Source organism: Bombina bombina, chromosome 2 (genome assembly GCF_027579735.1).
Source record: "Bombina bombina isolate aBomBom1 chromosome 2, aBomBom1.pri, whole genome shotgun sequence".
Classification (NCBI taxonomy): Eukaryota; Metazoa; Chordata; class Amphibia; order Anura; family Bombinatoridae; genus Bombina; species Bombina bombina.
Genome location: NC_069500.1, coordinates 907698376 through 907714989, shown reverse-complemented (window position 1 = coordinate 907714989; position 16614 = coordinate 907698376). Strand labels below are relative to the sequence as shown.

Sequence of the window (16614 nt, the reverse complement as noted above, 5' to 3'; positions counted from 1 at the left end):
AGCCTTACAATGGAGCTCTACAGGAAGTCTTACCTAGCTTGACGTTATACAACTTCAAGAGTAACTTGAGCTGCCTTAATATATAGTGAATGCAAGAGAAACAGTAAGTCTTTTTTGCATACGCTCAGAAGAGGCAACTTAAAGTAAATGTAAAGTTTAATGAATAAGTGCCTGGTTTTTAAAAATACTCTTAAAAACAGGGGCACTTTCATTCATTAAACTTAACTATAAAGTTTTTTTTTTAAAACCTTTGTTTTATGGAAAGCAGACCGGCGATACTCCTCCGGCAGCTCCTGCTGTAGTTAGCAGATCGTTGATGAATCCGGCTTCCTCCAGTTGTTGTGTGCCCCCTTTGGCATCCAGCTCGTGAGGCAATGCAACGGTTGGAGGAAACCAGATTAGTCATTAATATGATAACTACAGCAGGGCCTGGGGGTGGAGGATCAATAGTCTGCTTTCTATAAAACAAAGTCAAGCATTTAAAAAAAGAAGCTTTATTGTAAAATTTAATGAATGAAAGTGCCCTGGTTTTTAAGAGTATTTTTAAAAAACGGGCAATTATTCATTAAACTTTACATTCACTTTAAAGGGATAGTCTAGTCAAAGTTAAACTTTCACGATTCAGATAGAGCATGCAATTTTAAGCACCTTTCTAATTTACTCCTATTCATTTTTTTTCGTTTTCTTGGCATCTTTATTTGAAAAAGCAAGAATGTAAGCTAACAAGCCAGCCCATTTTTGGTTCAGAACCTGGATAGCGCTTGCTGATTGGTCTCTAAATATAGCCACCAATCAGCAAGCGCTACCCAGGTGGCTACATTTAGACAAAATGAGCCAGCTCCTAACCTTACATTCTTGCTTTTTCATATAAAGATACCAAGAGAACAAAGAAAAATTGATAATAGGAGTAAATTAGAAAGATGCTTAAAATGTAATGCTCTATCTGATGCATGAAATTATAATTTTGACTAGAATATCCCTTTAAGTTCAAAACATGTCTGCTCTCTCGTCTCCTTGAGGGCAGTGGCTACAATGAAAAATGCTAATTGCTCATTTTGCAAGAAATTAAGTTGGTTGTTTGCTGTGTTTAACACAATCTGTTTCTATTTATGTTTAATTTGATTGAATATATTTGTTTTTACTAAAGGAACACAGCAATGCAATGGGCTCCTAAGCTACATCTGCAGCTTTATAAATGGTGCCGTTAGAAACATGTCCTATTTTAAAATACTTCCTCTTTAGCTCCATGGTCAATTGTACAGTTGTCCACTAAATATAAACTCAGTTGGAGCAGCTGTAGGTTATTAAGAGATGTGTGGCTACAGCTTGTTAAAATGCAGATATATCTATTTGTCTGCAGGTAGGCTTGAGCATAAAGACAGGCCCCACTCCCTGGTAAGCTACTTCACTCAAGCAGACATTAACCAAGGCAAAATTGTATACCGACCACCTAGAGCAGCATCGCACCTGAGCGAGATCATGGACTTTTCCTTTATGGGTAAGTATAGAGACTCCCCCTTTTTTTTTTGTTTCCTGTAAAGTTCCTTATGCAACATTTAGAAGAGATTCACTTTACAGATTTATTAGGGAAGATTTACGGTACATCTTCAACTTATTTATGTTTAAGTGTACAATAGACTAGATTGAAGGTGTCATCAGAGGCATTACTAGAAACCACAGGGTCCAGGTGCAAGAATCTAAGAAGGGCCACCACACCCCCACCCCAAAAAAAAGTGAATTTGATACATATCTTTTTTCTTTTCTTTTTTAACATTTAACACAGAAAAAAAAATTAAATCAGATTACATGTCTGCAAAAGTAGGTACCCTGTGCCCACAGTCTGTAAGATGGTCTGACCCCCTATTACTGTATATAGTGACACTGTTTAACCCACCAGTACTGTATATAGTGAGTCAGTGACACAGTCTGTAATCTGCCGTTGAGATGGCTGGCCTGACCCTACCCGCCCCAGTACTTTATAAAGTGACCACAGTAGTCTGTGACATAGTCCAGTCCCCCCCATACTGTATATAGTGGTACTGTATAGTGACACTGTTTACCCCCTCCCCCCATGCTGTAGTAACAAGGTCTGTAATTTGCTGGTTCCACAAACATACACACACACACACACACATACACACTCACATACATACATAAATACACACACAGTCACATACATACACACACACATGCACACACATACATAAACAACAATGGGTAAAACAGAAACACTAACCCCTGTAGTCAGAGACACTAGTGAAGCATCATGTCACACTCACATGATATCAGTGCAGGCAGTGGCAGGTCAACGTTTTTCATTAAAAAAAAATAAAAAAAATGTTTGTTTTTAAAGCTGGGCCCCCACACTTGGGGGCCCAGTCGTAATTGCGATCTCTGCACCCCCTGTAGTTTCTTCCCTGGGTGTCATTCTTATATTTATAGATTAAGCCATTTTATTTATAGAGGCAGAGTACTATAATATTAAAATTCAGTATTGCATTAGAGAATATAATGTTTGCACAAATGTAACTGTATTTTACACCCATTAAATGGGTTGAATGCATAGTTAAAGTCATTTTATAGTACAGTTCTAAGTAAAGTCCACCAAGCAACCAATGAGGATTGGCATACGTATGTTGCCACCAATAACCAGCAGTGTCCTTTTCATTAACCTTTGTGCATGAATTTATGCTATTATTAAAATGTTTCAGGGAATTAAAGCATTTTTTGAACTTTGTTGTTATTTTTGAACATTGAAAAGGATTCGGTTATCCCACATATTAATGAGAACTTCTTTTGCACTAAACAAATAAGAATTATTTCTAAGGTTAATACAGCAAACTATTTAGACCATATGTGTTAGAAAATAAATTACATGATCACAAAATTACTTTGAACAATGCTTTATTTAAACATTGACAATTTGTATTACAGTTCAGTATACATTTTTTTTTTATTTGCCATCTTTGGGCTTAACATGGACTGAATTTTCTGTTTTATACAGGTCTTCCAGAGACTGTTAATTTCTTCTTTAAAGGTAAAAAAAAAAATCTTTGACTCCTGTTTACTATTTCTTCATTCCCATCTCATTTATAGTGTTAAAAATGTGCACAAAGGAATCTTAATTTTACTGTGATATCTAGTAAAAAATGTAGTTAACGTGCAAGGACTACAGGTATAGCCAACAATTTATATTATACTGTAATAAGACATTAAAAAAAGGTGTTTATATATGTATGTCATTAATTACTGAATTGCTAAACATCTGCATACAGATTAAATGATTTATAAGCACTGAAACTGTCATTTGGGTAGTAAACTTTGCATGTGCGTTGTATTGCAGTCATAGGACACATGCCTATTGAGGGCCAGTTTACGAGTGGTGCGTTAACATTTACGCGTAAGCAAAAAGTGGTTTGTCACAGCTGTTTGTGTGCGTCAGGTTTTGTGATCATATTACAAGTTGAAAGTAAATGCGATCGCTTGAGCGCAATTGAAGTAAACGCGTGTCGGGATAGTGCGTCCTCAGAGCTCTGGTTAACTGTTTCACAAAACAAAAAAGTGTCACAACACACATCAAAAATACATTTAAAAGTACAGTTACATTTGTAATAACACTATCTAATAAAAAATTATTAAAAAAACAATTATATAAAAAAGGAAGAAAAGAACGCTGAGTCCCTTAGTTTGCATAATCGTTAGTTTATTGGATCTGAACCATAGGGTACAAGAAGGTGCTCCCTATTTGACGCGTTTCGTTCATGCATACATGCATGTCATCATATAAAAAAAAGTTATAAGAGCTCAAAGATTTGATGTCTCAGGTGTTAGAAATAAAAGGCATATATATAAATATATAGATAGATATAGGTTTGGATATATGTATTTATGTGTTTATATGTGTATACATGTATTTACAAACATATATACACACATAAACACATATATAAAAAAGTGCATTAAAACCTTTTGCAGTTAAGTCGATGAAAACATGTAAAATTAGGTGATTGTAAGATTCTATACACAGAAAGCAGCGTAATGTGATTTATATTGGCCGCAGGATTTACTTTTTAAAGTGCGCTCACTGCTAACTTTGCTCTATGTCCCTTTCCAGTGAGCTCCATTACTTTCAATAGTAGAGATTTCGCCACTTGTAGGAACTGCCCATTTTTTTACAATAATTCAACCAGGGCAGCCCCTGCGAGGGTCGGCAAGAAAAAACACGCCTAAAATTGTGAAATTTAGAGCATCGGGCACTGAATATTAAGAAAATATCAGGTTAATGTTTTCTTTGAATACATCATTCTTTCTAGCAATTATTTAGTATTAAATATCCCTTTAAAAAAGGATTTTAAGATACAGAACATTCATAACTGCAAATTCTTTTTAATCAAGATTCCTGATCTCATAAAATGAAAAAAATAAATTTATTTTTTATTATATATTAATATTACTGTGTGTTTTAAAAACATCCAACAAATAGGGTTAGTTTCACCAAAGAAGATTGCTTTTTAGAAATATTAAAAGGTCTAATTTTGTAATCAAAACAAGATCACATGAAGTTATGTTGCCAGTAATGTGCATTGATCCTTTCTTCTACCATCTGTTAGGTGTAAACAGCACCAACATTATTAAACAAAAAGGTCAACCATTTCACAAATCAATATTTTAATAATCTACTGTGTAATTGGGGAAAAAACATTTTTGAAACTGCGTGTTTGCTTTTTAATATCTTTATATTATATTGTGGTATTTCCAAATAATTATTAACCCTAAATTGGATATTGTTCCTATGTATACAATAGAAATTGTAACACACAAACATTTGAGAACAACTAGATGGCGGCTGTTACTTAAAATGTTCTATTGTGTATATTAAAGAGCAGCTGTTAAAATGTTAAAAATATTAGGGGCGGAGCCGACCAGCAATGGAGATGGTTGCATGAAAAGAGATCTCCATGCAGTCAGTAACCAAAAATGCATCGTTAATGCGAACAACTAGGTGAAATCACTAGTCTGAATGCTGTCAACATCAGGGGAAGCTCCAGTTAAGCTGGGAATCGGATAACAGACTTGAGGGCTCATGTAAGCTGGTATAACAACCGCTGAAGGGTTGCGGCAGGAGAGTGTGCAGCGCCATCTTGGATTCCCGGAACTCCTGACAAGGCGGAGGTAACAACTTTGAATCCTTGGCTAATGTAACCGATATCTCCCTCCAATTACTCTAATATAACGGGGGAATTATTTCAGAGTCTCTCACGGGTACAGCTATTGTCAACAGCAATTTTAGAGTAGCACGGGCCGCCATGCGGCATTGAAAGTTTAAAGCCTAAGCAGGAATAACTCCCCGTAAACTGCCACGTGGGAGAAGCGATATAATCGCAATGTACAGATGAAAGACTTACTTTAATATGCACATTAAAATAAAAGAAAGAAGGTGTTTGCACATTAACAGATCGTTAAGGGCCTGAAAGACAGGATTCCTAATATCAAGCTATGCATTAAAAGATGAAAGTAGAGCCACATTACCCGGATAGCAGAATCCTCTAAGGGGTGACTTTTTTTCTCATTTTGTCAGCTCATATACCTCACACTTGTAATGCAAGACCTCAGTAAGAGGATTCACTTATAGGGGCATATGTATCAAGCTCCGAATGGAGCTTGATGCCCCGTGTTTCTGGCGAGTCTTATGACTCGCCAGAAACAGCAGTTATGAAGCAGCGGTCACAAAGACCGCTGCTCCATAACCTGTCCACCTTCTCTGAGCAGGCAGACAGACATCGCCACAATACATCGCGATCGAGTACGATTGGGTTGATTGACACCCCCTGCTGGCGGCTGATTGACCGCGAGTCTGCAGGGGGCGGCGTTGCACCAGCAGCTCTTGTTAGCTGCTGGTGCAATGCTGAATACAGCAAGCGTATTGCTCGCCGTATTCAGCGAGTTCTGGCGGACCTGATCCGCAGTGTCGGATCAGGTCCGCCAGACCTTGATACATATGCCCCAATATCTGTTTTGTGTACCGCAAACTGAAGGGACTGTGCCACTTTTAAAACATTGTATGTAACCATATCGGACATAACATAACGGATCTGTGCATAGAGGATTCCATCATATACAAGAAGGAAGTGCACTCCATATTTACAGTTAGCAGGGTTAACACTGAGCACTAAGAGCATACTAACACTATTGCAGAAATGGCGACAAGAAGAATTTAGAAAGCAGATAAGCTGCAAAAGGGCTTGAATACACCTAGTGCCAAATTGCATAACTTTTTTAAAAGTGCTGAAGCAACACAAGGAGACCTGCATGAAGCAGATGACACTGAGAACGATGACATACACCCTAAAGAAGATAAAGATGATCGGGCACCACTTACTAGAGCAGATCTAAGATCACTACCGTCTAAGGAAGATTTTTCTTCCCTTATCACACAAGTGAGTCAAGTCATCAAAACCAGCCTAGCTGAGGTAAAAAAGGACAAATGAAATCGGCAACATGATTGACATGTTGGAGGAAGATGCTGAACAAACTAACAAGTATTTGGACTTGCATACCAGGCAATCCACACACTATCAAAACCAAATACAACAATAACAAGATCAAGTGGAGGACCTTGACAATAGGGGACAACGTCAAAATGTTAGATTGGGGAATCCCTGACTCTATTGTAACTGGACAGCTTCTCCCATATCTGCAAAGGCTCTTCAACTATATTATAGAAGGAGAGGAGGAGAGAGAGAGAGAATTTCCCATGGACAGATATCATAGGCCTTTGAGACCTGTGCCTAAAGATCAAGTTCCCCTCTGCAACATTATTATCAAGTTCTCTAGTTTTAGAGACAAGGAAAATATCCTATATGCTGCAAGGAAGAAGCACCCAATATCCTTTGAAGGGAATTCGGTTTCCTTTTTTTCTGACCTTAGTCCCATGACTTTAGCCAAAAGAAGAGATATCAAATACCTCACCACTCGTCTCAGAGACTTGGGAATTCAATATAGGTGGGGATTCCCATTTAGTCTGAGAGTTGCCAAAGTAAACATCATGGCTATCTACAAATCCACGGAGGACATTGAACAATTCTGTTCGTCATTGAGCATTTCTTGTCGTCCTGCTCTCCCAAAGCTCCAGGAGTCCACTGAAGACATCAATGTTCCTACAGAAAGCTCCCAAAAGCAACCTCGCCCCAGCTGAAACAAAGTTTCCAAGAAGAGAAAAGCTAGAGACCACAATACCAGAACCCAGATTTCTCGAGAAGTGGTGGACCCCACATGAACTCTACTTCCTTTGCCTGTAGAATTTTAGTTAACAAGAGGACTGCAAAGTTAATTCTAAACTGTATGCCTTCATATGTTGTAGGTGATATTTCTCTTTTTTGTATTTAAAAGGTTTAATATCTATCTGTAGGATATGTCTATAAAAATAGCATTGCTTACTTCCCCCTGAGTAAGAAGTTAAAAAGATATGTTGCTTAGTAACCAGAGAATTAGACAGTATTTTGCATAAGTTTACAATGTTCACCTACCAGGTTTAATTAAGTATACCTAAGTTACTTAAGTGCACTATTGAGAGATACGAACCTCTCTCAAGCGGGAATTTCTCGTACACTTTGAATTCGTCAGAATGCAATTAATGCATGAAATATTTCTTAATCTTTGTTCAGCTATTGTTATATTAGTTGAACATGTTTGTTTTGTCACAGAAATCCTACTGAAGTAGTACTGGTCCTGTCACTACTTTTCTTTTCTCTCACATTATGCTTCCTCTTCAAATCCATCTTTAAGGGTTCACACAGCACAACACTTATAAAGATCCCCTGGCACTGGGCCATTCATACAGGCACCGTTATGAGAATAAACAGCAAAGCTAGATCCGCACAGGTACGACTTATTTCATGTCAAAGATTACAGGTAGCCACACACAGGTTTACACCCCCACCTACAGTAATGAATAATTTGAAGGTTAAAGTAATCACACAAAACTCAAAAGGGTTAAATTCACCAACTAAAAGATTGGTTGCTCTCTCAAGTTTTCAAAAAAGAGAGGGTAACATAGCATTTGTTCAGTAAACACATTTCCCTAGGAATAATACTCCCCAATTCCACAATAGGGAATACCCATTGGGTTATTTTGCATCACATGTGAAAAAAAGAAATGGAGTGGGAATACTCTTTAATAGAATGACACCATTTCAAAGAGTAGAGGACACAGAGGTAAGGTGGCTCATACTAGTGGGCACTTTATATAATAGGCTTACTACATTGGTAAATGTATATGCACCTCATAAGAAACAAGCTAAATTCTATCAAACACTCACAAATAAAATAATGGAAGTTCAGAGAGGAGTTCTGATACTAGCAGGGGACTTGAATGTGGCACTAGAGACAAATATTGATTGTTCATCAGATCAGGGTTCGGTTTCCTCAGCCATAATTGTCCCTGATGTATGACGGACTAATCACCCCCCGACAAAAAAAAACTTTACATTTTATTTCTACCCACATAAGAATTATTTGCGTATTGATAAAAAAATTCAGCCATAGATAAATTGCCACTCCATAAAAGCCCAGGCCCAGATGGGTTTTCTAATGCCTACTACAAGCAGTTTAAGCATATACTAGCCCCGCATCTTACCTCCATGTTTCACATACTTGACACAGATACCAGTTGGCCAACACAATCCTTAGAAGCGCATATTACAGTATTACCAAAATCGGGAAAAGATCCCACATTAGTGGGAAATTATAGGCCCATATTATTACTCAATACAGACATAAAACTTTTCACTAAAATCCTATCCAAACAAATAAACTCCATTTTGCCCAAATTAATCCATGTAGACCAATCAGGATTTGTCCCTGGCCGAGAGGACTTTACATCTTATTGAGCAGGTTAAAAGAACTGGGGAGCCCACAGTCCTGATATCTACAGATGCTGAGAAAGCATTTGACCGTCTGGACTGGGGGTTCCTCAGGGCATCCCTTGCTAAATTTGGTTTTGGGACTATGATGATAAAAATATTTTTTAGTGTATATGGGAGCCCCTCAGCTCGGGTTAAAGCTAACGGCATTCTGTCTAATAATTTTAAGATATATAACGGCACTAGGCAGGGGTGCCCCCTGTCCCCTCTCCTTTTATCGCGCTTTCTATAGAAAAGTTGGCAGCGCACGTTAAGGAAAATATCAGCATACAGTGCATTAAACTAGGCTCAAATGAACACACGCTTACCTTGTGACGTCTTGGTTTCCATGACTCACCATTTACATCTCTCTTTAACAGAGTTTACGAGATTTTACAAACTTTCAAATTACCTGATAAAACCCCAAAAATCTGAAATCCTTAACATCAATATGGTCGCTGAACAATTCCGTCTTTTTAAACAAATCTGCCCATATAGGATCCAACAACAAAAATTCAAATAGATAGATTTGGCACCCTCATATCACCAAATGTACCAATATAACTATATTTCAATGCTGAACAAATTGAATAAAGACCTCCAAAACTGGAGGGATAAACCATTAACATGGTGGGGGCGTATACAAGCAATTCAAATGACTACACTTCCCCAGCTACTATATCTCCTGCAAACTGTTCCAATTCACCTCCCAAGAACATTCCTCACTAAGATACAACTTGCTATTAATTCATTTGTCTGGGGGAAGATTAGACATCAAATAAATAAAAACACTATATATAGGCCATTGGGGGAGGGTGGATTAGGGGTACCATGTATAAAGAAATACTATAAGGCGGTCACACTACAACGCATTTTAGATTGCCATAGAGAGGCGGCACGAAAGGCATGGACCACTATAGACTCGCATATTCTACGGAGCCCTTCACTAGGTGCACTTTGCTGGGTCAACCCACAGGTTAGACCTACTGTTGTGAAAACTTCAAGTTTATACTTGCATATATTTGATAGCTGGGATCAGTTAAGGGATACACAGAAAGGTATATCCTCTAGAGTCTCTCTCCTATCACCTATATCCTATAATGCCAAATTCTTAGGTGGGTTAGATTTGTACATGGTCAATGGTGGAGAATTAGGTTACACAGTACCATTTATAACACTGACACATAATGGCAAATTAAAACAGAGACACGATTTAAGGGATATTACTGGAGGGAATTGTTCCTCATGGCTCAAATATGCACAATTGCATCATTTTCTCCAAAATTCCCCTAATAGAGATGATCTGTTGAGATCTCCCACTTAACATGGTCCAATTTACCCACATATACAACGGGTTGGCTGGAAGAACTTGGACTGACCTTAAAAACCAAAGACTGGGAAAATATATTTTCCAACATTTATAAATCTTCTGCATCACCAAAAATTTAGAAATCAACCATAAGATACTGACACAATGGTATTTGACCCCGGCCCGTTTGAAACATATATATCCAAATGCTAGTGGGGGTTGTTGGAGGGGGTGTGGAGAGAGAGAGAGACACTATGGCACATGTGTGGTGGCAAGGAAGGATACTTGGACCTTTTTGGTCACAGGTTGAATCGAGCTTTTGCATAATTTTAGGGGAAGACTTTGTATTAGAGCCCACTACCATAGACCCACTGAGATGTATACTATTAGATGGAATCTATTGGTAATAGGCATGAATAGTGCTAAAACATTGCAATTAATGAAGTAGAAATCTATCCTCCCCCCCTTCAAAGGCGGAGTGGATTCAATATACTAAAACACTCATGTCCCAAGGGGAATATGTTAATTTTAGAAAGGGGACTCTCCATAAATGCTATGATGTCATATTCTATTGGGAATCCCTGATAGGGATCTTAGATACTAGGGAGACATAGTAATCTACTTTTCTCTTGTAAGATGTATCGAGTCCACTGATTCATCCATACTTGTGGGATATTCTCCTTCCTAACAGAAAGTGGCAAAGAGAGCACCCACAGCAGAGCTGTCTATATAGCTCTTCCCTTAGCTCCACCCCCCAGTCATTCTCTTTGCGTGCTTAACTGCTAGGAAGGGTAAAGTGAGTGTGGTGACAAAAATGTTAGTTTTTATTTTCTCAAGCAAAAGTTTGTTATTTTAAATGGTACCGGTGTGTACTATTTACTCTCTGGCAGAAAAGGAATGAAGATTTCTGCAAGGAGGATAATGATCTTAGAACTTTGTAACTAAGATCCACTGCTGTTCTCACAAGGGCTGAAGAGTACAGGAAAACTTCAGTTGGGGGAACGGTTTGCAGGCTAAACTGCATTGAGGTATGTTTAGTCTATTTTTTTCTAGACAGACTGTCTTATTTCTAGAAAAGGCTGGCAATATCCCCATGAGGGAAGGGTAAGCTGTATTCAGAAATTTAATAGGAATCCCAGCATAAAGGGCTCATTAGTTACTGGTGACACTAATAGGAAAAAACGTTTGTTTTTATTAGAAAATATAACGATTTTTGAGGGACTTTAAGGGGTCATTGTGGCTTGTTTAAGGGTTATTAACCCACATGGCTAGTTTAAGAAACACTCTGTTGTGTTTCTTTTAGGCCCCATAACATCGAGTGAGGTGGGAGGGGCCTATTTTCGCGCCTCAGTTGCGCCGTTTCTTTTCCTCAGAGACATCCAGCTGCTTCTCCAGAGGTTCCTACTGTGTTTGAGGGCTGTAAAGAAGGTTTTTCCCCAGAAAATCGTTCCTAAAGGGCAGGTAGGCGCCACAGCAGAGCTGTGGGAGGGTGCTGAACATTTTTTACCGGTTTTTGACGGTTTGTCAGTCCGGTTTTTACATTAAGGGGTTAATTGTTTATTTGCATAGTTGTGCAAAGTTACTAAGGCTTTATGATGCTACTGTAAAAATTTTGTTGAGTTTACTGCTTTTTTACACTGTTTTGCAGAGTTTGTGCAGCTTTTTTTCTCTTAAAGGCACAGTACCGTTTTTTATTTACTTTGATTAAAGGGACAGTATACACTCATTTTCATATAACTGCATGTAATAGACACTACTATAAAGAATAAGATGCACAGATACTGATATAAAAATCCAGTATAAAACTGTTTAAAAACTTACTTAGAAGCTGTCAGTTTGGCTCTGTTGAAAAGGTAGCTGGAAAGCCCACTGCAAGTGGGAAATAAGACACTCCCCCCCTCCCCCTTCTTTTGCATATGAAAAGACCCTTTACACAAACAGGAGCAAGCTGGAGTAGGTAGCTGACGGTATTCACATAAAACTTTGGGGCTTGGTTAGGAGTCTGAAAATCAGAGCAATGTTATTTAAAAATAAGCAAAACTATAAAAAAATTTTTTTTTTTAAAACTTCATGGGCTATATAAATAGATCATCTACAAAACATTTATGCAAAGAAAAAATGAGTGTATAATGTCCCTTTAAAGTGTTTTCCAAGCTTGCTTGTTACATTACTAGCCTGTTTAACATGTCTGACACCAAGGAAAATCCTTGTTCAATGTGTTTAGAAACCATTGTGGAACCCCCTCTTAGAATGTGTCCCACTTGCACTGATATGTCTATAAATTATAAAGAGCATATTTTAGCACTTAAAATTATTGCAATAGATGATTCTCAGACAGAAGCAAATGAGGGTTTAACATCTAGCTCTCCCCAAGTGTCACAACCAGTAACGCCCGCACAAGTGACGCCAAGTACCTCTAGTGCGTCTAATTCATTTACTTTACAAGACATGGCCACAGTTATGAATAAAACCATCACAGAGGTTTTCTCTAAACTGCCTGGTTTACAAGGAAAGCGTGACAGCTCTGGGTTAAGAACAAATGCTGAGCCGTCTGACGCTTTGGTAGCCGTATCCGATATACCCTCACAATGTTCTGAAGTGGGGGTAAGGGATTTTTTATCTGAGGGAGAAATTTCTGATTCAGGAAAGACGCTCCCTCAGACAGATTCTGATATGACGGCCTTTAAATTTAAGCTTGACCACCTCCGATTATTGCTCAGAGAGGTATTAGCGACTCTAGATGATTGTGACCCTATAGTGGTCCCAGAGAAATTGTGTAAAATGGACAAATACTTAGAGGTGCCTGTTTACACTGATGTTTTTCCAGTCCCTAAGAGGATTGCGAATATTGTTACTAAGGAGTGGGATAGACCAGGTATACCGTTCGTTCCCCCTCCTGTTTTCAAGAAAATGTTTCCCATATCTGACACCGTATGGGACTCGTGGCAGACGGTTCCTAAGGTGGAGGGAGCTGTTTCTACTCTCGCTAAGCGTACAACTATACCTATCGAAGACAGTTGTGCTTTCAAAGATCCTATGGATAAAAAATTAGAGGGTCTCCTAAAGAAAAGTTTTGTTCATCAAAGTTTTCTTCTCCAACCTATTGCGTGCATTGTTCCTGTAACTACTGCAGCTGCTTTCTGGTTTGAGGCTCTAGAAGAGGCTCTTCAGATAGAGACTCCATTAGAGGATATTATGGATAGAATTAAGGCCCTTAAGTTGGCTAATTCTTTCATTACAGATGCTGCTTTCCAACTGGGCGTTATGGCTTAAGTCCTGGTCTGCTGATGTGTCATCAAAATCTAAACTTTTGAACATCCCTTTCAAAGGAAAGACCCTATTCGGGCCTGAACTGAAAGAGATTATATCAGACATCACTGGAGGGAAAGGCCATGCCCTCCCTCAGGATAAAACAAATAAAATGAGGACCAAACAAAATAATTTTCATTCCTTTCGGAACTTCAAGAGTGGTCCCGCTTCAGCTTCCCCTGCTGCAAAGCAAGAGGGGAATTTTGTCCAATCCAAGTCAGTCTGGAGACCTAACCAGGCTTGGAACAAGGATAAACAGACCAAGAAGCCTGCAGCTGCCTCCAAGACAGCATGAAGGGGTAGCCCCCGATCTGGGACTGGATCTAGTAGGGGGCAGACCCTCTCTTCGCTCAGGCTTGGGCAAGAGATGTTCACGATTCCTGGGCTTTAGATATTGTGTCCCAGGGATATCTTCTGGACTTCAAAGACTCCCCCCCCCCCATTTCTCAATTGTCTGCAAACCAGACAAAGAGAGAGGCGTTCTTACGCTGTGTAGAAGACCTACAGTAATCCACCCAGTTCGAAAGGCGGAACAAGGGCTAGGGTTTTACTCAAACCTGTTTGTGGTTCCCAAAAAGAGGGATCTTTCAGACCAATCTTGGATCTCAAATTTCTAAACAAATTCCTCAGAGTACCATCATTCAAGATGGAGACTATTCGGACTATTCTACCGTTGATCCAGGAGGGTCAATATATGACTACCGTGGATTTAAAGGATGCGTATCTACACATGCCTATTCACAGAGATCATCATCAATTCCTCAGATTCGCCTTTCTGGACAGGCATTGCCAGTTTTTGGCCCTTCCCTTCGGGTTGGCCACGGCTCCCAGAATTTTCACAAAGGTGCTAGGGTCCCTTTTGGCGGTTCTAAGACCGCGGGGCATAGCAGTGGCGCCTTATCTGGACGACATCTTGATTCAGGCGTCGACTTTCCAGCTAGCCAGGTCTCACGCGGACATCGTGTTGGCTTTTCTGAGATCTCACGGGTGGAAGGTGAACATAAAAAAGAGTTCTCTCTTCCCTCTCACAAGAGTTTCCTTCCTAGGGACTCTGTTAGACTCGGTAGAAATGAAAATATTTCTGACGGAGGTCAGAAAATCAAAACTCTTAACCACTTGCCGAGCTCTTCATTCCATTCCTCAGCCGTCAGTGGCTCAATGTATGGAGGTAATCGGACTCATGGTAGCGGCAATGGACATAGTTCCTTTTGCCCGCCTACACCTCAGACCACTGATGCAGATTTGTCTCCTCAACTGCATCTGGATCAGGAGACCAGAGATTCTCTTCTCTGGTGGTTGTCTCAGGACCACCTGTCTCAGGGAATGTGTTTCCGCAGGCCAGAGTGGCTCATAGTAACGACAGATGCCAGCCTGCTAGGCTGGGGTGCTGTCTTGAACTCCCTGAAAGCACAGGGCTTATGGTCTCGGGAGGAAACTCTACTCCCGATAAACATTCTAGAACTGAGAGAGATATTCAATGCGCTTCAGGCGTGGCCTCAGCTAGCTGCGGCCAAATTCATCAGATTTCAGTCGGACAACATCACGACTGTAGCTTATATCAATCATCAAGGAGGAACACAGAATTCTCTAGCGATGATGGAGGTTACCAAAATAATCCGATGGGCAGAGGATCACTCTTGCCATCTCTCAGGAATCCATATCCCAGGGGTAGAGAACTGGTAGGCGGATTTCCTAAGTCGTCAGACTTTTCATCCGGGGGAGTGGGAGCTCCATCCGGAGGTATTTGCCCAGCTGACTCAGCTATGGGGCACATCAGAATTGGATCTGATGGCGTCCCGTCAGAATGCCAAACTTCCTCGTTACGTCCAGGCGGTACTGATAGATGCTCTAGCAGTGCCCTGGTCCTTCAATCTGGCCTATGTATTTCCACCGTTTCCTCTCCTCCCACGTCTGGTTGCCAGAATTTAGCAGGAGAGAGCTCCGGCGATTCTAATAGCGCCTGCGTGGCCACGCAGGACTTGGTATGCAGACCTAGTGGACATGTCATCGGTTCCACCGTGGACTCTGCCAATGAGACAGGACCTTCTAATCCAAGGTCCATTCACGCATCCAAATCTAATTTCTCTGCGTCTGACTGCTTGGAGATTGAACGCCTGATTCTATCAAAGCATGGTTTCTCTGAGTCGGTCATTGATACCCTGATTCAAGCTAGAAAGCCTGTCACCAGGAAGATCTATCATAAGATTTGGCGCAAATATTTTTTTGGTGGGAATCCAAGGGTTACTCATGGAGTAAGATTAGGATTCCTAGAATATTGTCCTTTCTCCAAGAAGGATTGGAGAAGGGATTATCAGCTAGTTCCTTAAAAGGACAAATATCTGCTTTGTCTATTCTTTTACACAAACGTCTGGCAGATGTCCCAGACGTTCAAGCGTTTAGTCAGGCCTTGGTCAGGATCAAGCCTGTATTTAAACCTGTTGCTCCTCCATGGAGCCTAAACTTACTTCTTAAAGTTCTTCAAGGGGTTCCGTTTAAACCTATGCATTTCATAGATATTAAGCTTCTATCTTGGAAAGTTTTGTTTTTAGTAGCTATCTCTTCGGCTCAAAGAGTTTCTGAGTTATCTGTTTTGCAGTGTGATTCATCTTACCTTGTTTTCCATGCAGATAAGGTGGTTTTGCGGACCAAACCTGGGTTTCTTCTTAAGGTTGTTTCTAATAGGAATATCAATCAGGAGATTGTTGTTCCTTCACTGTGTCCTAATCCTTCATCAAAGAAGGAACGTCTGTTGCACAATCTTGATGTGGGTCGTGCTTTAAAGTTCTACTTACAAGCAACTAAAGATTTCCGTCAAACATCTTCATTGTTTGTTGTTTATTCTGGTAAACGGAGAGGTCAAAAGGCTACGGCTACCTCTCTTTCCTTTTGGCTGAAAAGCATCATCCGTTTGGTTTATGAGACTGCTGGCCAGCAGCCTCCTGAAAAAATTACTGCTCATTCTACTAGAGCAGTGGCTTCCACATGGGCTTTTAAAAATGAGGCTTCTGTTGAACAGATTTGTAAGGCGGCAACTTGGTCTTCGCTTCATACTTTTTCCAAATTTTCCAAATTTGATACTTTTGCTTCTTCGGAGGC

The 16614-nt window shown here is 39.8% G+C and overlaps 1 protein-coding gene across 1 annotated transcript in view; it reads left to right on the top strand.

Annotated features, from left to right (window-relative positions):
* Positions 1–16614, top strand: part of FRAS1 (Fraser extracellular matrix complex subunit 1) — an 868578-nt gene that overhangs the window by 685082 nt on the left and 166882 nt on the right. The window contains 2 exon segments of the mRNA XM_053703296.1: positions 1361–1498; positions 3005–3037. Coding sequence (XP_053559271.1) covers positions 1361–1498; positions 3005–3037 — 171 coding nt within the window.